Source organism: Hippocampus zosterae, chromosome 2 (genome assembly GCF_025434085.1).
Source record: "Hippocampus zosterae strain Florida chromosome 2, ASM2543408v3, whole genome shotgun sequence".
NCBI lineage: Eukaryota > Metazoa > Chordata > Actinopteri > Syngnathiformes > Syngnathidae > Hippocampus > Hippocampus zosterae.
In genome coordinates, this window is record NC_067452.1 from 39,207,663 (window position 1) to 39,231,545 (window position 23,883).

General features: G+C 43.3%; 1 protein-coding gene across 17 annotated transcripts in view; it reads left to right on the plus strand.

Annotated features, from left to right (window-relative positions):
• dmd (dystrophin) overlaps window positions 1-23,883 on the plus strand; it is a 173,131-nt gene that overhangs the window by 141,175 nt on the left and 8,073 nt on the right. For 14 of the 17 annotated variants that reach the window (XM_052059060.1, XM_052059063.1, XM_052059053.1 and 11 more), the window contains 11 exons: window positions 6,218-6,279; window positions 6,997-7,071; window positions 7,218-7,419; window positions 7,498-7,583; window positions 9,308-9,465; window positions 10,396-10,562; window positions 13,994-14,105; window positions 15,278-15,414; window positions 18,365-18,403; window positions 19,742-19,807; window positions 22,712-22,777. In XM_052059060.1, coding sequence (XP_051915020.1) covers window positions 6,218-6,279; window positions 6,997-7,071; window positions 7,218-7,419; window positions 7,498-7,583; window positions 9,308-9,465; window positions 10,396-10,562; window positions 13,994-14,105; window positions 15,278-15,414; window positions 18,365-18,403; window positions 19,742-19,807; window positions 22,712-22,777 — 1,170 coding nt within the window. Of the gene's footprint in view, window positions 1-1,307; window positions 1,537-6,217; window positions 6,280-6,996; window positions 7,072-7,217; window positions 7,420-7,497; window positions 7,584-9,307; window positions 9,466-10,395; window positions 10,563-13,993; window positions 14,106-15,277; window positions 15,415-18,364; window positions 18,404-19,741; window positions 19,808-22,711; window positions 22,778-23,883 lie in introns of those variants that run through there. The other 3 variants (XM_052059062.1, XM_052059065.1, XM_052059070.1) reach the window with 2 other exon arrangements.

A 23,883-nucleotide genomic window follows, 5' to 3' on the forward strand; every position in this document is an offset into this window, starting at 1 on the left:
CCGAGCAAAACGGCTCCCGTTCCTTTTCATTTCACTTTTGGGCTCTGTCCCATCTCTGTGCTTCCGTACATCACTTTTCCTTCTCTTTTTCACACGACCTCCTCCATGTTATTGAATGTTGAAAAGCCGAGAGCTTCTTGTGAGCACCTCAGCTCCTTTCCTTTCACTGACACTGTGATGGGGGAAGGGGAGCCCCGCCAAGGGTGAGTGAAGCAGTGAGGGAAAACGAGAGCTTGACCAGAAGTGGAATCTTGTTTTTCAAAATAAAGGCATCGTATAAGGGCTTGCTGCGGTAGGATGAAGTTGGTGATTGTAGAAGTAGTCTACGGTGTTCGAATGGTCAGTCCAATTCACATTCAAAAAAATATTGCCGATTACTGATGACTCATCCTCATGTATGAGTAAAATGAAATACATTTTATTTGAATACCTAATTTATTTTAGGGCTACTGTAATTGCATCCATTTTGTTTGACTAATTGCTAGCTGTGTTGAATGTACTTCCGTTGGAACTGGAAATATTCACCTTTTTTCTCTCTCTTACTCAAAGTGGCTAAAATGGCTTTTGTAAGAGGGTTGCGGGTGTGTTGACAGGCGAGTATGTATTGTAGACAATCACAACTTAATATGCAAATTGTTCATTAACAGGGAAGAACGAGAGAAATGACATTTTGGAGGTTACTCTTGTTTTTTTTTAAATAACATTGGTCAACATTTTTATTGTTTTTACTTTATCAGTTAATCAGCGATGCAAGTAAGCCTTTCTCGATGGATTGGTTGTGGTGATTCCGAATATTCTCTTTCTTTCTCGAGCACGTCAGGTTTTCATAATAATATCCATCTATCCTCCGAATATCCTCAATAGGCATTAGTAATGTTTATGAATTAGGGATTAGGTGAATATTTTTTCTGCTATGTAAATTACAACGCATGGTAATAAAAAATGAGAATTCCTCAAAGATAAACAACAAGAAAATAAAGAAAATGTTTCAAAATCAGTATACTGTACTTTTAGGGACGTTTAAAGCCATCTTTGTTTAAAATCTGCTTTTGACCAGTGTTCGACTTTTGGACTCAGTTACATTTCGTCCCTGTTGACACAACAAGTGCATGTTCATGTATTTGGCTCGTAGATTATTTCAGGTTTCCTCGGAAAATACAATAATTTCGCCACTGGAAATGAGCACAGTCACACCTAATATGCCAACTGAAGATGCGCGTAAATAAATGGCGACCGCCAAATGCAAAAACATGGACATTTATTTTGGAAAGTGTTGAGCGGAAGTGTGGCCCATTTGTGAAATGTTGCACCTTGGCGCGTTTCATTCGGGAATCAAGCAGCCTCCTTGCGAAGCCACCACCAGGGCTCACGCGCGGATAATCACAAGCACGGGCAAACTCCGGCAAGGTTGTCCTGGTGCCGCTTCGACGCGGGGTCGAACCGAGGAAAGGGTTTGCGTTGATATTGGGGGGCGACATTGGTGGTGGGCTCTCTCTTGCCCGAATCGCCAGCGACAATGCGGGAGCAGCTTCGGAAGTGAGTACCGGTGACGGTTTTTATTCATTTGTGGTTCAATAATCGTATTTTTGCGTGTGTGTGTGTGTTTTACTCCGCTGACGTTGGCTGCGAGTTTTCACGGCGAGCACGGAGGCGCTGAGCTGCGAAACGCGTATTCTTGGGGAAAAAAAGATCCGAGATTTGGCGTGTGAGTCATTTGGGAATGAGATACAAGAGGCACCGACTTAACATTTGGAACGTACGTGGCGTCAAATTGATGGGTAACCCCCCCCCCCCTCTTTTAAATAATTGCACACCGGTGAATTGATCCAACGTCATCGGGGGAGAACACAATGCTTTTAACTTGTAATAGGCTAATAACTTCCGCCGCCGTGGTTCGGTCTTGCGGGTTTGGATACCTGGCTCGGGCATTCGCTCAGTCGGCGTCTTCCTCGTCGCGTTTGTGGCCCATGTTCGTCTTTGAAGAGGGTCCATTGTGCTTAAAAGCAAACACACTGCAACCGGATCTGGAGGTGTGGGCGTGCGTTTTATTTGGTTGGGGGGGGGGGGGGGGGTCGTGTTGATTTGTGCACGCGCGTCGCATCGCCCTCTTCTGCAGGGTGATGCATCAGTGCGTTACATTCCTTTACATGCACGCAAGCGCCCTCCACCCCCACCGTGACAGTCAGCCTTTGGAAATGTTCGTACGTCGGTTCCAATTTTTAAGGTGGGATGAAACGTGCTGCGGTTATCCGGCCGAAGAAGGTGCGCGTCGTGTTGTGAGAGTAACGCTCAGCCGCAGTGTTGAGCCTCGCGCACTCCCACGGATCTCATTGTGACTAACACACACACTCACACACGCACGCGCGCACACACAAACATGCACGCCCGCGCTTATTTAGTTGTTGCAAACAAGGGTCCTTGATGCGGGATGGGTTGGTGGCGCAGATTGTTGGCACCAGGGTGCATTCGTTCTCGAGGAGTCCAAACACAGTTGACAATGATCTATTCACGCAGTTGAACCTGAGCACTTCCTTTTGTTCATGTTTTGAATCATTTACCCATGCTCGATTTCTCTTGTTGTCTTTGCTCGCAAAGCTTGTTAGGCCGCCAAAAGTTGCTTGCTGGTGTGTTCAAAAGGTCACGTACACCAGTGTTTCCGAGGCAGGGCACATAGATTTTAAGTTCAGGGGGGATACATTTGGGATCTAGTGATACATCTAGTGCAGGAGCAGTTGCCGTATTTTCCGTATTATACGGTGCTTTGGAGTATTTGGAGTATTTTAAAACTGTTTTCAGATACGGTATAGGGCGCACCGCATTATAAGGCACATAGAATAGAAACTACAGTAGTGGCTGCGGTTGCGTTATGCACCCACTAAATGAAGCTACGCTAAAGGAAATCCATCCATCCATTTTGATCCGCTTTATCCTCACAGGGTTGTGGGAGGTGCTGGAGCCAATCCCAGCTGTCTCCAAGGGGGGCGGGGGGTACATCCTGAACCTGTTGCCAGCCAATCGCAGGGCACACGGAAACGAACGACCATCCGCACTCACATTCACACCTAGGGACAATTTAGAGTGTTCCATTATCCTGCCATGCATGTTTTTGGAATGTGGGAGGAACCCGGAGTACCCGGAGAAAACCCACGCAGGCTCGGGGATAACATGCAAACTCCACACAGGAAGGTCGCACATGGAATCAAACCCGGTACCTTTGCACTGTGATGTCGACGTGCTAATTCTTGCTGCTGGAGGCTGTAAATTTCCCCAGTGTGGGACAAATAAAGGATATCTTATCTTAATCTCTCGGATCACAACCTAAATTCACCTTTTATCCCTCAGAGTCTGTATTTTCAAGAGTTTAAAAAACATCATATTCACTACATATCAATATCAACCGATATACAAGTTATATCATGATACGCTTTTGAATCACATTTTTAATCACATCTTCCGGGCCTCCCGCGTATCATAATTGGGGTTGGGAGACTCGAACAGAACTGAATTGGTTGCTAGCCAATCGCAGGACACGCAGGAATGTCTGAATACATTTTGGGGCCAATTGCCTGAAATTGAATGCGTTTTCCACAGTACGGTTTCCGCTGGTAATACAAGTTGGTCCGTTATATTACGAGCTACTTGGATGCCATCGGACTCAAAAAGAATCTGTCATCAAATGCAGACATGAAAATTGACGGACTGGGCATTGGGCAATTCCTGACTTCTCTTTTTGCCATTTTGGCAGTAGAATAGATAGCCTGCTGTCATCTCTTGGCAGGCAAACAATCTCGTTTTCGCAAATTTACTCCGATGCAACCCGACGGGAAATATTTCATACGGATCTGTGAGAAAATGCATTTCCACAACCCCGATGATGGATGTTTGGTTTGCAGTTTGTCCACTTGGAAGTGGCCACAACGTCTTGTATTCTGAATCAGGGCCTCTTCTGTATTGCGGATGAATGAAGGTCTCGGTGTGCAGGCTGTTTCATGTGACTACAAAACGCATTTGTTTGGAAGCCGCAACAGCTAAAATTAGCCATGAAAACAAATTTGTACACGCATTGGCCAATTCGTATTAATAGCTGCGAGTCTCCGCCCTACAACATGGGACATTGGCAAAGAAAGAGGACACACAGATGGACTTTTGGAAAACCTTATTTACGCAGAGGACACATGAACTTATTATATACTGTATAGAAATCCGTGAAGTGACTTGGCTGTGTTGTTGTCGATTGGCAGCGATGGTGGGAGTCAGTCGCCACGCTGCAGAGGTGGATGTATTTATGGCACTTGTTCCCTTAGGCTCATTTAATTCAATTCAGGATTCTTTTTTTTTATTTTAAACAACCACGATGCATTAAAATTCTGTATTTCTCTCTTCAGGAAGCCTGACGCACTCGCAACTGGCTGATATGAATATTCAGTTTGTGGATGGACTAATTTAATTGGTCCACTGTGCCCTGTTTTGGTCATTTCATTGGTCAGACGTGACAAGACTATGGGTCAATTGATTGGCGTCCTGAAGCTCGTCCGTAAAAGAAAATCATAAATTCACAAAAATGAACGCCGCAGTCTTTAAAGAGTGGAGCACTGGTTTGTGGTTCAAAAACTACAATACATGGGGGGGGGGGGGGGGGAGTAGGTTCCCGATTGGACATTAAATCAGAATTGAGCACTTGGACCTTTGCGCCTTAAAGTCTGAAGCAAACCTAATATCCATTCAAATCCTAAATAAGAAGTCCTGAGCTTCATACCCAGAAGTTTTTATGTTTCTCTCAACTCATAATTGACCTCCATGAGTGAAGATGCCTTTGATTGAATCTTTTCACTCAGAGTCTGCTCCCTCTTGACATTCTTGTAATTTTTTCTTCCTGTCACTTGAAAGATGTAGAGCCTGTTAATGTGAGTTTACATTGTCTTTGAACTTAAAATGTAGCGCCGACACATTGGGCTTGTCCTTGGACTGGAACACTCTTCTTTGAAATAGCGTCGACATTAAATTTTGTTTGTTTGTTTTTGTCTTCCCCGTGAAGAACCTGACTGAGACATCTGCTCGGGTGTGGCTTAACCGCAGGCAGCCATATTGCACCAGCGTTAGTCAGGTGTCCATGTAATGCGTCATAATTACACGTTGGGTGTTTCGCGCGAATCATGCGTGTGCATCATACCAATAATGAGCCATGTGCCTGAGCTATTTTTTTGCACAGGTTGTGATTTTCAAGTTCCCCGGGAGCCCTCTCCTCTTTGGTTGGAGTGCAGGCGGCATGCTGCAAAAGCAGGGATGCGTATGGATTATTATTTTGAAGTGCTCTCCTGACAAAGGTTAACCGCAGCCACGCTTGTGTGCGTCCGACTTTGACGTTGGCACTTTTAAAAGCTCCGCTGGAGATGTGACGATGGGGAGGCAAAAAATTAAAAAAAAAAAAATTTTAATGGTGCAAAAGCAAAACTGTGGTAAATTAATTTTCGTTACGTTGTTCGCTTCCAATTATGAGAATTCTCGACTCACGATTCCTAAACAGTGTGCTGTAGTACTGTAGTATGCTGCGAGAGATAATTAGTCGAGCTGTGGGTGATGATCCAATTTCACTTAAATGGTCGAAAATAACTGCGATTGGCTGGCAACCAGTTCAGGGTATCTCCCCACCTACTGCCCGAAGACCGCTAGGATAGGATCCAGCACCCCTACCCCCCCCCAAACCCACCCCCCGCAACCCTTGTGATAAAGCGGATCAGGAAATGGATGGATGGATGGTCGAAAAAAAATATTTATTTACTGCAAACATGTATTTATTTGCTCCACTCGCTACGCCGGCGAAATACGGTGACAGGGCAATTACAAGGTCTTCCACTAGAGGGAGACAAAGAAAATTGAGGCGCGATTATTATTTCAAGATTTTTACTTTTTGTGACCTTTTTGTTGTGCCGTTGTTAAAAAAATATATTTAGTTTTACGAGGACAACAGGGTAGATTTTTTTTCTTCCTGTCTGGAATGGTATCACTTTGCTCAAAGACGAATCATGATGTCTGGTATGCTACAGATGACTTATTTTGCAACCTTTCACCCCGACGTTTTGTTTGACGTTATTAAACAGAGCTGCGTGATGGATTTTTAACAGCTTTAAGCGATTACGGCTGCTTAAAACCAGCAAATTCTCCTCAGACTGTAATGAAGTATTTTTTTTTTCTGTTGTGTTTCCCACTTTTCAAACAGCCACCAGACCCAGACAACATGCTGGGACCATCCCAAGATGGCGGAGCTTTATCAGTCGCTCTGTAAGATGCCTTTTCCTTTCTCATTTCGGGGGCTTTAATACGAATGTTTTTTTAATTGGGGAAAATTTTTTTGCTATTTCAATCTTTTATTTTCATGAGAATTGCGCTGTGTATGCGGAAAATACAAACATTTGCTAATTTGTCATCGTTTTTTAAAATAACGGTACTTTCGGGGAAATCCTGAAATCTTTGAAAAAGGCTTATGCAAGTCGGCGTGTTGTTGCTGAACTGATCATTCGAATCAAATATTCAAATACAAGTCATGTCATCCAGTATGCTCAAATGTAGCGTGCAACTTTTTCCTTATGTGGTGTCTCAGCCTGAACACTAGAGGGCACTATGTGAAACAAAAACATACAATAGATAAGGGACGAAGAAGAGTCTGGATGCTTTGTTTGCCTCTGTGTATTAACTACAAAAAAAACTGGGCAAAAACTAAGCACAGATAATAATAATAATAATAATACATCACATTTGTAATTGTCGCGGGCGGAGTTTGTAACATTTTGCACAGCGTAATTTGCACTCGGCTAACGGAGTGTTGTGATATTGTTATCAAAGTCTTCTCAGTATTATCAAAATCACAACGAAAAATATCAGAGTTATTTTCATGGAAATGTAGACTTTGCTTTATAAAATGATGGCCTGTGTGAGCATCCCCCCCCCAACCCCCAAGTGGTGCAACGCTGTCTTTTCTCACTCATGTTTCTTTTTCAGCTGACCTGAACAATGTTCGATTCTCAGCCTACCGAACAGCCATGAAACTCAGACGCCTACAAAAGGCTTTGTGCTGTGAGTGCTTTTTTCCCCCCGCGCATATATCTCTTCTTTTTTTGGGACAGTTTGTCCTGGTCAAGGTCACTGGAGGTCAGGTGTCTCAACTCATTTTGGGTGAATGGACGCCGGCGTTCTCTCACCGCCTTCTCTTTTCGTGTCAGTGGACCTGCTGAACATGCCAATGGCATGCGAAGTGTTCGACCAGCACGGCCTGAAGCAGAACGAGCAGCTGCTGGACATCTCCCAGCTGGTGGCCTGTCTAACCAGCCTGTATCAGCGGCTGGAGCAGAATCATGCACACCTGGTCAGTGTGCCTCTGTGCGTCGACATGTGCCTCAACTGGCTACTCAACGTCTACGACACGTAGGTGCACATGGAGTTCCTCGCTTCTTTGAAGCCGTGACAGACGTTTCAGTTTTCCCCGCTTTTGGTCTTCAACAGAGGTCGCAGTGGAAAGATCCGCACCCTGTCCTTCAAAACTGGAATCGTCTCGCTCTGCAAGGCCCACCTGGAAGATAAATACAGATGTAAGTCCAATTCACCCTCGAGTATCGGCACGAAAAATTGTTGGCTCGGAATCGCTTAGAAAGCTTGGAAATATTAAGTACCGTATTTTCCACACTACAAGGCGCACCGGATTATGAGGGGCACCTTCAATCAATGGCTTATTTTGTCATTTTTGTCATACATTGGGCGCGCTGCATTAGACGACGCAATCTACAACGCCTCCACTAGATGGAGCTATGCTCAAGAAATACCAACAAAACGATCAGATGTCAGTAAAATGTATTTAATAAAGCAGTGACTCAGTTCACTTAACCAACAGCAAGTTATAACATTGATTCGTTAACGTTGAACTCTCTTGCCGCTGCTCTATTTCCGTGTTCAACTGCGAAAGCGATCGCCTGTATGCAGAAAATTGGTGAAGATTGAACGACTGTCTGTGTCCTATGTGTTGTCTTGTGTTATTTTTGTTATTTTGACTTCAAAATGGCGCCGCGAGAGTGGCTGCCTTTCCAGCAGCTCCTTTATTTTGTTGTTCTACTTCTTACTTTCATAACTTTGCTGCTGTGAATTGGGAAATTTCTCCATTGTGAGACTAATAAAGGTTTTCTTATCTTATCTTATCTTAATTAAGTTTGAAATCTGCATTGTCAGCATGTCTCGAGCTAGGAGCCATTTTGGGGGTCAGAATATTACCATAATGACCATACACAAGGTGCAACTGATTTTAAGGCGCGCTGTGAGCTTTTAATAAAATGGAAGGCTTTTGGGTGCGCCTTTTAGTGCCGAAAATATGATAATGCCAAAAAAAATAATAAAAAAATTTGAAAGCGAATCTTTTCTCCTCTGTTGCCGTCATTAAAACATCGACATCAAAAAGATGTTGCACGTCGTATAAAGCTTCCAAGGCAAACAGAATTCATTACGTTGGTTACAAATACAAACCAAAAGTTGTAAAAATATCACGGTTAAGGGTAAAGTATGAGCCTTAATGGAGACTTCTTCTTACTTTTTCTTTTTTGATTGATATAAAAATGATTTAGTAGATATAAACACATAACGGGGTAGGACTAGATACGTTTTTTTACTTCATCCTACTCCCTTGAACATAATAACTGTGTTGAATGAAGACTGATTTCTTTCTTTTTACTTTTTTTATCTACCTTATTTTCTGTCAAATTATTACTGTATACGTTTTATGTTCAATAAACAAACAAACAAACAAATATATATAAAAACAAAAGAATAGATATGGTGGAAACCCAACTACAGCAAACCTCATTATTGAGGGTCTGGTAATTGATTGACTTTTTCCTCAAGCGCAATGGCGTCTTTTCGCAGGCAACACCACATGTGTCACCTGTGCTAGCACACGTGCAAAATGTCTGGGATGAAAAACTAGCTGGCGTTGGTTTAGACTTGTACACCGTCAAAGCATGTTACCATAGTTTTGTCGACATTGAGAATTTATTGACTAAAATAAGCTAAATATAACTGAAAAAATAAACAGTTCTCATACGTATAGGCCATGGATGCGCAAGATCTCGCTTCTTCAAATCTGGTGCATCGTCATTGTTAAGGCTGTCAAAAAAAAAACACGGCTTATAGTCCAGAGACAGAGTGTTTATACTTTTTTTTTTTTTTTTACTTCTCACCATGGGGGAAAGGCTGCTCTAGACGCAAAATATTTGTTTGGCGAAGCCCTAAAATATAGCACGAGTACTGAATTGTTTCCCCCTTTTGACAGTCTTGTTCAGGCAGGTTGCGAGTGCCACCGGTTTCTGTGACCAGCGTCGCCTCGGTCTTCTCCTCCACGACTCCATTCAGATCCCACGGCAACTTGGCGAGGTGGCCTCCTTTGGCGGCTCCAACATTGAGCCCTCTGTGCGAAGCTGCTTCCAGTTTGTAAGTGCCACCCATTTGCTGAGAGTTGCTATACCGTTGGTTGCCTGTCTGCCGTATTTGGGCCACAAACCGCGGCGGCAAATGCAGTGCACTTGTTCTCGCCTGATCCACCTGTTTTATTTATATAAATACAGACAAAACGCACATTTCCTCTCAATGTCGATATTTTTCTAAATAATTTTTATTATTATATTGATGTATTTAGTTTTTATTATTAATTTTATATATATATATATATATTAATTATATTATATTATTATTATTTAATATAATATATATAATATTTATAATTTTGTATATATATTATATATATAATATATGTATAATATTTATAATTAATGTAATTATAATTAAATATAATATATATAATATATTAATTATATTATATTATTATTATTTAATATAATATATAATATTTATAATTTTGTATATATATATTATATATAATATATGTATAATATTTATAATTAATATAATTATAATTAATTATAATATATATAATATATAATTATAATATAATTATATTGTATTATATATATATATATATATATATATATATAATTGTTTTGTTTTTGCTGTTGTGCCATCTCTTCTCATGTCATTCAGTATCCTCCAAATCCATTTCATATTATTCTTATCTTCTAATTTCTTCTGTCAGGACTCATTTTGATTAACCCTGATAATATACGAGTTCACTTGCTTTTGTATTTGTTTTCACATTCATATTCATTTGTTTTCAGTCACATAAACTCTCTCTCTGTCGTGCATTTTCAATCACAATATAAATCTCTTCAAGGTGATTTTCTGTCTCGAGGTCCTATAAATAAATATCGCAGGTTCCTGTTTCCTGCAAAGCCACTTCATCAGCATGTCATCATCATCAGATGATACCGTCGACTCAAAATTCCTCCTTTGACCCCCCCCGTCCAGGCTAACAATAAGCCAGAACTGGAGGCTGCCATGTTCCTGGACTGGATGCGCTTGGAACCTCAGTCCATGGTCTGGCTGCCCGTGTTGCATCGCGTGGCTGCCGCCGAGACGGCCAAACACCAGGCCAAGTGCAACATCTGCAAGGAGTGTCCCATCATCGGCTTCAGGTCGGCACAAAGTGTCTTGCGAACGCGCGTGCGAGCGCACCTGGTGGCAGATTTTGGGGTGTAAAGACATTTGAATGAAATTACCGGCCATTTAGTTTTCACTGAAGCCTAAATTGAAACAAAATGAGACTAATGCTCTTGTCTCTGTGTATGCTTGAGTACGGGGCGTGAAGCTATAATAGCACCCGGTGGTCTCATCGCTGCGCTCTTCATCATGTGCCAGCTGCCCCGTTTTTTAAGTGATCGAATATATTCCTTTCATACCTCATTAATCTTTATTTCTGCAACAGTCAGAGACAAACGAGAGAGAAAATGTCTCTGGTGTCCCTGTTTTGTTTCCTTGTTCGATGTCATTTTAACTTTATTCCTTACACCAGTGGTCCCAAATCCCCGGGTCGCGGGCCGATACCGGTCCACGGGTCATTTGGTTCCGGGCCGCACAGAAAGAATAAATAACTTGCATTACTTCCGTTTTATTCATAAAAAGAAAGATGTTTTATTTTGAAAATTTACCAGATTCGCTGTTACATACGTCTGCAGTACAGTCTGTCACTCTTAATGCAGGCGCGTTTCTTGGTCACGTGATTGGTTACCGCTAAAATGAAACCCAGGAGCTAGCAAAATGGGTTTAAAAAAAAAACAAACGTCTTTGGGAAGGGGGAAATGCCCAGCCAGGAGGCAGAAGCAAACGACTTCCAAGAAAAAGAATTGTATTTTCCCTGCACTTTATATTTGCCGTGTATCTTATTTTGAAGGCACGTTTAAATGTTACCATAGTGACCAGAGTTGGTTGCGGCCAGATAGGACATTCCTCCTCTCATGATTCGTGTTTATTATTATGTTTAGAAAATACCATGCAGGTCATATCATACCTTTTTGTTGAATTTATCCGTCCCTGAAAATACTGTCTTACGTCCGTGGGGCAAAAAAGGTTGAGGACCGCTGCCTGACACCACCTACGCATTGGACACCAGTGATGTCGGTAACGCGTCACGAGGCAACACATTAGTCCAAACTGGACATTTTCCAGTCATGACCAATCCAAAGTGTGAAAACGAATCAGACTCCAGTGACTATGAAAATATCACAAATGGTTACTGCACAGAAGCTAACGTGAACAATACAATACAATACAATACATGCTGATTTATATAGCGCTTTCACAACAGCGGCAGCTGTAACAAAGCGCTTTACAAAACAGTTAACATAAGGTAAAATAATAAAACACAACACATAACATAAAACACAGACAGTCGTGCAGTCCTAACCACTTTTCCGTCACACGCTTTGTTGTTTGAAGCGGTTTGAGATGAAAGAGGAGAGAATCAAAGTGTCCTTTAACCAGTGGATCAGAGACGTCATGCTCAAAATGTGCACACGTCGGCTACAAGCTAAGTTTCAAAGTCAACAAGAAGCTGTAGCATCCATTGCCGAAAAAAGAGATTGGTTCACTTCTCCTGTCCCATGGAAATCCATTTGAACTTGACTGTGCCGTCAGTATTTCAAAGAGTAGGCTGGACCCCCCCCCAGCCATGGTGACCTCCCGGATGTATTGCACATGCAACCAAGCTAAGAGTTTATGAATCCTAAACTACAGGAGGACATTTGATTCCTACCACCTTTGTACTTCCCAAAAGCATTCAGTAATTAAGTGTGCATGACGGAACACGTAAGAAAGGGAAACTCTCGGATTGGCAGCTTGAATAGAGTTGAGGCATCGTGGCGGTCTTTAACTTCACATTCCCGTCACCGACGCATCGTGACACGTTTTCAGCGTTTGTGTCAGCTAAAAACAACAGCGCGCACTGTGCTGTCTTCAGTCTTCAGCGGCTCAATAACACGACCCCCCCCCCCCCCCCCCACCACCCCACCACAGAATGCATTCAAGCTTCAGAAAACGTCCCAAAAGATTTTTTAAAAATAGAAATACATCTAAAAATCCAAAAGGTCATCCTTATTTTTAATAACAGAATTTTTTTAGTTGTAAATGTCAGTTAAAAATGCACTTCCAGTCAAGTGGCGAAACTGTTCTCATTTTTACGTGAAGCAGGTTTGACACTATTTGCTGTAACTATTGAAGTAACGTCAGCAATTTAACTTAGTTACTTATAAAATCAAGTCATCTGTAAAGTAACTAAGTTACCTTTTCAAGGTAACTGCGGCAGCACTGGGCCACACACGTGCTAAAGTTAGCATGTCTGGTCAATTCAGCGCAGACATCTCTACTCTGTCAAATCGTACAAAGTTGTTGAATTAAAAGGATCAGACAATTATGATTTTCACCACAAAAAGAAACACAAAGGGCACTTTTAATTCTTATTGGGCATTGACATTTGTTCGCCTGGAACTATCGCTAGCTAGACCGCCTGTTGGTTGTTCGCCTGGCACTATCGCTAGCTAGACCGCCTGTTGGCTAATAAATGGACACGGTTTAGATTTGGAGCCTGGCCATCGATTAGCAAGTCGATGTAACTTGACCCTCTCCATTTGAACCGTCCTAAGTCAATATATAACAAAGTCCTCTTCAGTTCCAACTGTCAGTTACTTTTAAAAGACATTTGAACGTAAGTCGAGTGAGCAAGCAACATTGTTTGCGCGTCCATTAGAATAACTGCAAAGCCATTTTTTTTTAAATTCTTTGATCCAATGAAGTTGTGTGGCTGCTCTCCCATCTTCTCCGAATACATTTTCATCCATTTTAACGACGAGCTTAAAGGCCAGGGAATAAATTGCTCTCTTTGTTTTTGTTGGAAAATCTTGTAACTACTGCAGGGCCATATTTTCGCTTCACGTCACCGGTTGAGTGCGTCTCTCTTGGTTGCTGATTGTTGTCCCCCCTCCCCCCATCCCCTACACCAGGGGTGTCCAAACTTTTTGCCAAGGGGGCCAGATTTTATGTGGTAAAATGTCGGGGGGGGCCGACCTTGGCTGACATTCTTTACATTGAACAACAATATTGTTCAACAAATTTTAGTAAGCCAGTCTGTTTCACATTTCCATTTTTATTTTAATTTCAACAATCTGAAGAATTTCTTTTGGTTCATTTGAAACAGGAATTTGAAATATGACATATCAGTCAATATGAACACGGAGTGATGTCTTGTTAACTCGTGAGTGATGCCCTCTAGTGTCTAAATGCTATTACTCATTTAGTGAATGCTATTACTCATTTAGCCACTAGAGGGAAGCAGTACTCTATGAAACATCACTCACCAGTCTACGAGACCTCAGTCAATGCAACACGTGTTCCATTGCGCCCAACCTGCGGGCCAGACGGCACTGATTTTATGACGGGGGCCGAGGGCCGGATGAAATTCGACCGCGGGCCGGATTTGGCCCCCGGGCCGGACTTTGGACATGCCTGCCCTACACATTTTAAATTTTAATTATATATTTTTTTTGCCCTCCCCCTTGGTTCTCTACCAATGCAGATACCGCAGTCTGAAACATTTCAACTATGACATTTGCCAAAGCTGCTTCTTCTCCGGTCGCGTCGCCAAGGGACACAAGATGCAGTACCCGATGGTGGAGTACTGCACCCCGGTATGAGCGCATCTATATTCACTCTATGCAATTAAAACGTCACGCATACTGGATGCCGACTCTCTGAAAAAATACGCCGCGCCGCTCGCCGTTCTGAAAATCCTCGTCCTACTCATGTGTTGCAATTAGCAAGGCCTCGGCTTTACTTGTTAGCACGATGCTATTCCTTGAGGCAACGGGATATTTTCTTCCACGGGCAAGCCTTGGAAACTCAAGTCTCCCTATAATTGTAGTTAATAGCCCAATTGAAAGCAACAACCTCATTAGGAGAACATCCATCCATCTTCTACCGCTTATCCGGGGCCGGGTCGCGGGGGCAACAGCTTTAGCAGGGAAGCCCAGACTTCCCTCTCCCTAGCTACTTCTTCCAGCTCTCCCCGGGGGATCCCGAGGCGTTCCCAGGCCAGCTGGGTGACATAGTCTCTCCAGCGTGTCCTGGGTCTTCCTCTGGGTCTCTTCCCGGTGGGACATGCCCGGAACACCTCACTGGGGAGGCGTTCAGGAGGCATCCGAATCAGATGCCCAAGCCACCTCATCTGGCTCCTCTCGATGTGGAGGAGAAGCGGCTCGACTCGGAGCCCCTCCCGGATGACCGAGCTTCTCACCTTATCTCTAAGGGAGAGCTTTTCCCCAAATCTCTTCATTGCACCTTTGAAAGTTGTTTTTATTGAATGCATACTGAGAACCGAGTGTAGAAATGTAAGTCACTGAGCGCCCAGACCCCCAAAAATAGCAAAACTAAAATGGTGGAAAACAGTTTCATGCTGTTATGTCCCAAAATGAGTTAGTGTGGAAGGTCACGACGTCTTTAGATTAAAGAAATAAATGGAAGAGAATAATGCTGGTTAATACTCTTGATTACAGCGTCAACTAAATCTGGATGACATTGCGGCAATGTGGCGTTCGTAAGCGCCCCGATCTTCTAACAAAGGCTCTGTGACAGATGAGTCATTATTTTTCCATCCATGTTTGGGGATTTAATCCCCTTGCAGGAAAAAAAAAACAATATTTCAAAAATGATAAGCATCCTAAGAAAATGAGTGGCTCATCCTTAGCCAGCCAGTCATTTATTTTGTTTGAGTATCTGGGAAATGAAAATGCCACTGCAATGACACACCACGTTGTTAATCATTGTTGAAAAAGCTCCTTTTTTTTTTTTCCTTCCCCTCCAGACGACATCCGGCGAGGACGTCAGGGATTTTGCCAAGGTGCTGAAGAACAAATTCAGAACAAAGCGCTACTTTACCAAACACCCCCGTATGGGCTACTTACCTGTCCAGACCATCCTGGAAGGTGACAACATGGAAACGTGAGTCTTTTGTTTTGAAGAAAAAAAAGCCCGGCGCATTCTCCATTGTTTATCAAATTTCAGTGGTGCTACAAATACAAGTTAAAAAAAAATTATTATTATTATTCTTGCGGCCTGGTAGTCCAGTGGTTAGCACGTCGGCTTCACAGTGCAGAGGTAGCGGGTTCGATTCCAGCTCCGGCCTCCCTGTGTGGAGTTTGCATGTTCCCCCCGGGCCTGCGTGGGTTTTCTCCGGGTGCTCCGGTTTCCTCCCACATTCCAAAAACATGCATGGCAGGCTGATTGTATGCTCTAAATTGTCCCTAGGTGTGAGTGTGAGCGTGGATGGTTATTCGTCTATGTGTGCCCTGCGATTGGCTGGCAACCGATTCAGGGTGTCCCCCGCCTACTGCCCGAAGTCAGCTGGGATAGGCTCCAGCACCCCCCGCGACCCTAGTGAGGATCAAGTGGCTCGGAAGATGAAGATTATTCTTTGTGAAAAAAAAGACTCTTATATAAGTTTTTTTTGTTTTTTTTTTTAATGCACACATACTGAAGTATGTCTCGGAGCAATTCAAACTCAACCGTGACCCTTTACACCCCCCCCCCCAAAAAAAAATCAAAGATACAATTAAAACAGGAAATATATATATATATTATATAAAAAATATATATTATATATATTTTTTATATATATAAAAAATCAAAGATACAATTAGGGAAAAAAAATATATATATATACCAAAAAATATATATATTTTTAATATATATATATATATATATATTTTCCTGTTTTGATTGTATCTTTGATTATTTTTTGGGGGGGGAGGGGGTAGGGGATGCTCATTACCCCCGTCAGTTTGTCATCCTCTTTTGAAGAATTTCATGTTTTAAAAATGTTGATCTTTTCCCCGCAATGCATTTCAATTCTACGCGGGGTTTCGCCTTTCCTGGGACCAGCCCAGTCTCTATTCCCCACGAAGAGCGGCGAGTATGTGCCAATGTCATATTTTACGGCTCGCGCTGTGCTATAGAATCCGTTAAGCCTTTTTGTGTTGGAAAATCCCAAGTTCACAAGAAAGCTTTATTCCTTAAAAGCGTTCAAAGCCCGAAATAATCTTGCGAGAAAATTAGATTTCTCTCCGGCAATACACACTCCTTGAAACTCTTTAAGGCGGCGATGATCACGCCGAATATAAGCCAGTGTGGGCTTCTCGTTTCTGTGGTCACACTGACGGGTCTTTTAGCAAAAAAAATCATATTGCATCGCTATCACTGCTCACATTTTTGGTCTTCTTTTAGAATAGTGTCACGTGTACCTGTATATCACCCGTGTGTTTTCCCGCATTCATCGAACAGGTCGTCTGGGAACTATATAGATAATGCTAATGGCTACTCACTTCCCCGTTGACTGGATCTGTACTGCATTCTGGGTGAGGCACTACTTGTCGTCAAAGAACTGTTCATACTGGTGGTCCATCCTCCAGTGACTTATCAAAAATGCCCTAAACACAACAATAGAGATCTCTATCAATTTGGGGGTGGGAGGGGGCGGGGGGGGGGTGAACACTTTTCAGATGTCTATCTTAGGCGGCTAGCGAAAGTCAAGCCTCTCCTTTCTCAAGAGCACTTTGAAACAGTCATTCATGCCTTCGTCACGTTCCAGCTGGATTACTGTAATGCATGTACCGTATTTTCACGACTATAAGGCGCCATTAAAAGTCTTAAATTTTCTCCAAAATGGACTGGACGCCTTATGATGCGGAGCGTCTTGTGTATGCGCCGAGTTCCAAAACCTGACTGACAGCCGACACGCTGTTTATATAGAGAAAAGGCGGAAGTGACTGTGGACAGGCATGCGGCAAAGAAGTCGGCCAATCAGTGAAGGGTGGGCGTGTATATATACATATATGGAGAGGGAGAGAGAGGGAGGGAGGGGGAGAGGGAGAGGGAGAGGGAGAGGGAGAGGGAGAGGGAGAGGGAGAGGGAGAGGAGAGGGAGAGGGAGAGAGAGAGAGAGAGAGAGAGAGAGAGAGAGAGAGAGGAGAGAGAGGAGAGAGAGAGAGAGAGAGAGAGAGAGAGAGAGAGAGAGAGAGAGAGAGAGAGAGAGAGAGAGAGAGAGAGAGAGAGAGAGAGAGAGAGAGAGAGAGAGAGAGAGAGAGAGAGAGAGAGAGAGAGAGAGAGAGAGAGAGAGAGAGAGAGAGGAGAGAGAGAGAGAGAGAGAGAGAGGAGAGAGAGAGAGAGAGAGAGAGAGAGAGAGAGAGAGGAGAGAGAGAGAAGAGAGAGAGAGAGAGAGAGAGAGAGAGGAGAGAGAGAGAGAGAGAGAGAACAGGGACAGGCAAGCTAGTCCGCCAATGAGTAAAGGGTGGGCGTGTAAGTGGACGCTAAAGGGACGCCGCAAGCAGGTACCAACACCTGTATAGAGTGTGGCTATGTGCATTGTTGCAAAACAACTTCGCTTTTTGGTTTCTAAAAAACCCCGAAAATAAATTCGACAAAGAGACGCGCCTACGAAGCTCAGTTCAATCTTCAAGCCATCGGTTATGCTTTTGGCATGCGTGCCCATCTCACAGCAGCGGTGAAAAAACAAGTCATGATCGATGGCAAACACAATTTTACAAAGAGTAAAAGTGTTGTGGCGAGTTACGCCACAATTTGCGAATGGATTGCGGCTGCTTGGAGTTTTTGGAAAAGCCGGCATAATTTTTGTGGAGCCGCATGGCAATGAGAGTGACTCTGACAACGAGAGGGAACACGGCGTTTTGATGGATTGGCGATAGACTCCTTTTGCATCGTATTTTAATTCTCGCAATGGCAAAAAAAATCACGTCCCTGTCCGTTGAAATACGGTTTCAACGCAGCTTATTGGTTGGTTTGTCAGTTGGCTCCCATCATGCCTTGCTGGACATGGTCTTCCACCGCCAGCTGTCATCTCATGTTTTTGATTTTTTTTTTTTTTCTTTCTGTTGCAGCCCCATCACATTGATCAACTTTTGGCCCGTGGACCATGCGTAAGTACCTTTTCTGAATCTGAATCTTCCACCATAATAGCTCAGCTAGATCATTGTTTCCCAGGCATCCTGAGCCGAGGCACAACGTGATTCATAGAACTTTAAAAAATTGAAACAAAAAGTAAACTTACATGTTTAAATCCGCAGTTTGTAGTCTTGAAGCTGCTCGTAAGCTTTGAAGAAAGCGCAAAGAAACGCCCCAAGCTCACTAAGACTAAGACTAAGAAAACCTTTATTAGTCTCGCAATGGAGAAATTCCAGATTCACAGCAGCAAAGTTATGAAAGGAAGAAGTAGAACAACAAAAAAATAGGAGCTGCTGGAAAGGCAGCCACTCTCGCGGCGCCATTTTGAAGTCAAAATAACAAAAATAACACAAGACAACACATAGGACACAGACAGTCGTTCAATCTTCACCAATTTTCTGCATACACTTTGTTGTCTGAAGCAGTTCTAGATGAAAGAGGACAGGATCAAAGTGTCCTTTCTCTAGTGGATCAGAGACGTCGTGCTGAAAATGTGCACACGTCTGCTACAAGCTAAGTTTTGAAAGCAAACACAAAGCTGTAGCATCCATTGACGAAAAGAGATTAGTTCACTTCTCCTGTCCCACGTAATCCGCTTCAAACTCCAAGCCGCGACTCCCAGCTCGAAATCCGCATCGGCACTCCGCGCCAACGCTCCTTTCTTCTCATCGTCGGCTCCTCAAGACCTCCATCCATCCAGCCGCAGACCGTTCAACAGCACCGATCTCTCCGCTGAACAAAGCGGGGCTGTGAAAAATGCTGCCCATTACAGGCGCAAGACTGGCATTACTAAAGCGCGCGCACGGTGCTACGCTAAGGCAGCTACGCTAAGGCAGCTACGCTAAGGCAGCTACACTAAGGCAGCTACATTGCTAGCTTAACTCATTCGTGACGGAGTACAGTATTGTCAAAAATGAAGTGTTACCGGTTCGACATTGTGTTTTTGGAGGGGAATGTATAATCAGTTTAAAAACAGAAGAGAGCAAATTAATTTACCTGATGACGTTAGCGCCGGTGATTGCAGCCAACAAACTCGAATCATCTCACACTGTACCAAGGAAGTAACTAATCCATATGAATTTGTTGTCATTAAAAGGTCGTTTCGAGTGAGATTTTAATTTTTCAAGGACACACACAAAAAAAAAAAAGCCTACATCCTGGTTCCAAGTCCTCGGAGGAAGCTGACTCTTATTTTCCGGCGCGTCGTGCCGAGGCTGCTCTTGTTTGAACTCCCGCGGCGGATGGATTCATGAATCTCCCGGTTGCATTTCACAATGCCCCCTGTCTTCTCTGTTTTTCATTTTTCCCGGCAGGCCCGGCACATCCCCTCAGCTCTCGCATGATGACACACACACTCGGATCGAGCACTACGCCAACCGGTAACACACACACGCACACACAAACACTCACACAGTCAGAAATCTGCTTGTGAGTCTTGGCACAAAATGGCTCCTCCAGAGAGCTCTCCGAGACCCAGAAACATGTTGATTGATGTGGTTTGTAAGCATCATCATTTTGGAGAAATAATAAAGCGCTGCACACTTGTTCTTGCAAGGGGGGGTGGGGGGGGGGGGGGGGTGCGCCTCCTTCCCCTCCCCCATCTCACCTATGTAGCACACATGGGATGAACTGCCCTGATTCTTCTGTGACGCAGTGCCTGCGCAAGTCGCAGTCCGCATCGTTTGACTTTGTGAATCTAAAAGTTGTGTCGAGGCACCTTTGAACGAGTTTTTCGGAGTTTAATTCATTCGTGGTCCCATTTGGCTGAGGGTTCTATCGGGTCATCGTGAGTCAGGATTTAACCTGACGCGCACACACACACACAAAAGCGCTCAGCGCAGCAAAAAGGTCAGTGGTGACTGATCAGATTAAGTGGATATAATTTGAAATATTCATTCATTCATTCATCTTCCGAGCCACTTGATCCTCACTAGGGTCGCGGGGGGTGCTGGAGCCTATCCCAGCTGTCTTCGGGCAGCAGGCGGGGGACACCCTGAATTGGTTGCCAGCCAATCGCAGGGCACACAGAGACGAACAACCATTCGCACTCACACTCACACCTAGGGACAATTTAGAGTGTTCAATCAGCCCGCCACGCATGTTTTTGGAATGTGGGAGGAAACCGGAGCACCCGGAGAAAACCCACGCAGGCCCAGGAGAACATGCAAACTCAATGTCAATTATAAATATATTTATTTATTCATTCATCTTCCAAGCTGCTTCATCCTCACTAGGGTCGCGGGGGGTGCTGGAGCCTATCCCAACCGTCTTCGGGCAGTAGGCGGGGGACACCCTGAATCGGTTGCCAGCCAATCGCAGGGCACACAGAGACAAACAACCATCCACGCTCACACTCACACCTAGGGACAATTCAGAGTGTTCAATCAGCCTGCCACGCATGTTTTTGGAATGTGGGAGGAAACCGGAACACCCGGAGAAAACCCACGCAGGCCCGGGGAGAACATGCAAACTCCACACAGGGAGGCCGGAGCTGGAATCGAACCCGGTACCTCTGCACTGTGAAGCCGACGTGCTAACCACTGGACTACCGACCGGCCTCAATTTGAAATATTGATTATGAAAAAAAAGCAAAAACATGCTGATTTCATCGTATTTAGGACATTTGTACCGGCCCGGTACGTCCCTAATACGACCTAATACGCTCATGTCGTGGATTCAGGCCACTGTAAATGTAGACCCCATCAGTTCCTCTTCTCTGTACTTGATAGCCATTTAAGAGTGACACCATCTTACATCGACCGCGATCAATACGTTACCAATGAGCTCGAGAAGCTGTCATCGTGCCGCCGTGATCGATTCATTCCAAGATGGAGACTCGGGGCAGCGGTGGTAAAAGCTGCTCGCCTCACGCTGGGTGTCAGCGTGGGCTCTTTCAGCCTTGGTCAATACGCCAACTGGGACAAATCTGTTTAGATTGTTGTCAAGTTCGGAGCGTTTTAAAGAGAGATTGGCAAGGCACTGAGGAATATCCACTTTCGGGTCAAACGGCGGGCCGTTCGGCAAAAGTCGGTAATCAGTGCGGACCGCCCGCTATTTGTTGGGTCGCGGCCACATGCCGCGTGTTAGATCCTCAACAAAGGGCTCTTGAGAAGCAGTTCTTGGTCGCCACGGCTCGCAAGCGAAACCATGCCAACTGTCACCGACGCAAATATGTTTTCATACCGGCTTCACCGGATGCGATGCGTGCACGGAGGACGGCGGCTAGAAATGCTCAAAAGACGACAATGCGCAATCGCCGCAAACGCTTTGATCGCATCTTCCGCAAGTTAAGGAGAGCGCGTAAGAGTGACGTTTACATACCGTATTTTCCACGCTAAGAGGCGCACCGGATGATGAGGCGCACCTTCAATGAATTGCCTATTTTGTAAAAAAAAAATTTTCATACATTGGGCGCACCGCGTTATAAGACGCAATCTACAATGCCTCCACCAGATGGAGCTACGCTCAACGAATTGCCAACACAACGATCAGATGTCAGTAAACCCCATCCATCCATCCATTTTCCGAACCGCTTGATCCTCACTAGGGTCGCGGGGGGTGCTGGAGCCTATCCCAGCTGTCTTCGGGCAGTAGGCGGGGGACACCCTGAATCGGTTGCCAGCCAATCGCAGGGCACACAGAGATGAACAACCATCCACACCCACACTCACACCTATGGACAATTTAGAGCGTCCAATCAGCCTGCCATGCATGTTTTTGGAATGTGGGAGGAAACCGGAGCACCCGGAGAAAACCCACGCAGAAAATGCAAACTCCACACAGGGAGGCCGGAGCTGGAATCGAACCCGGTACCTCTGCACTGTGAAGCCAACGTGCTAACCACTGGACTACCGGGCCGCCTGTCAGTAAAACGTATTTAATAATTCTGTTGATCACCCCAATTCAAAAGCGGGTTACAGTTCCTTACATTTGTAGTCATTATAACTTTTTATCCGGTGCAAGTTATTTCTGTGGCCCACTGTGGGTACTGACGATATTGTCCATGTGTAATTGATCGTAGTTTGTATTCGATTATACTGAGGTGAGAGTAAAAAAAATGGAAACAATTGAATCACTTTCTAGTTTTAGCAAAATATGAAACTCCAAATAGTAGCACTATTTTTTCCGTCTTAAGAAAACAAATCCTGAATGGATTCGGGATTTTTATTCTTTCCAACACGCTCCTTTTTGGCGTACGTTGCCGTTTGACTTGTCGTCAAGGGACACGTGAAAATGCAACTTCAAGGTCATGTTTGCAACTGACTGCTTTGTTTCTTCCACAGGTTAGCAGAAATGGAGAACCGTAATGGCTCTTATCTGAATGACAGTATCTCACCCAATGAGAGCATGTGAGAAACACTTTGTTTGCTTTCGTTCTTTATTTTTGGTCATCGCCCGCCGATCGGCTGGCTGCGCTTCCTCCTTTGCCCCGTCAGTTGGTTTTGGAATGACGGGGCCGTTCCTGCTTTGACGTCGTTTGCATGGTCCACTTCAATGCATGTGGGCATATTCCAATTGATTTTCTTTGCTGTCACCGATATTGTTTTGTATGATGTGTGTGAGCCAAAATTAATTCACATGACATCTGTCATTGCAATTTGCTTTATCGGCATTTGTTTGACTTCAGACATTTTTCTGTGAATTTTTTTTTTTTTTTTTTAAGTGTGAAATGTTTCAAATAGCAGACACCAGACCGCTAGCTCATTACTCTTCTCCATTTCCCTTTTAATGACCTTTTAATAAACGATTCATCGTTGAGTTCAATTTGAACTTTGTCCCATCCCCACTAGTGAAAAATGGGAATACGTGATTAAAAAAAAATATATATTTATTTTTTTACTAGTGAAAAATGGGAATACGTGATTTAAAAAATATATATATTTATTTTTTACTAGTGAAAAATGGGAATACCTGATTTAAAAAAAATATATTTATTTTTTACTAGTGAAAAATGGGAATACGTGATTTAAAAAAATATATATATTTATTTTTTACTAGTGAAAAATGGGAATACGTGATTTTTAAAAATATATATTTATTTTTTACTAGTGAAAAATGGGAATACGTGATTTAAAAAAAATATTTATTTTTTACTAGTGAAAAATGGGAATACGTGATTTAAAAAAATATATATTTATTTTTTACTCGTGAAAAATGGGAATACGTGATTTAAATAAAAAATATTTATTTTTTACTAGTGAAAAATGGGAATACGTGATTTAAAAAAGAAATTATTTATTTTTTACAAGTGAAAAATGGGAATACGTGATTTTAAAAAAATATATTTATTTTTTAGTGAAAAATGGGAATACGTGATTTTAAAAAAAAATATTTTTTACTAGTGAAAAATGGGAATACGTGATTTAAAAAAAATATATTTATTTTTTACTAGTGAAAAATGGGAATACGTGATTTAAAAAAAAAATATTTATTTTTTACTAGTGAAAAATGGGAA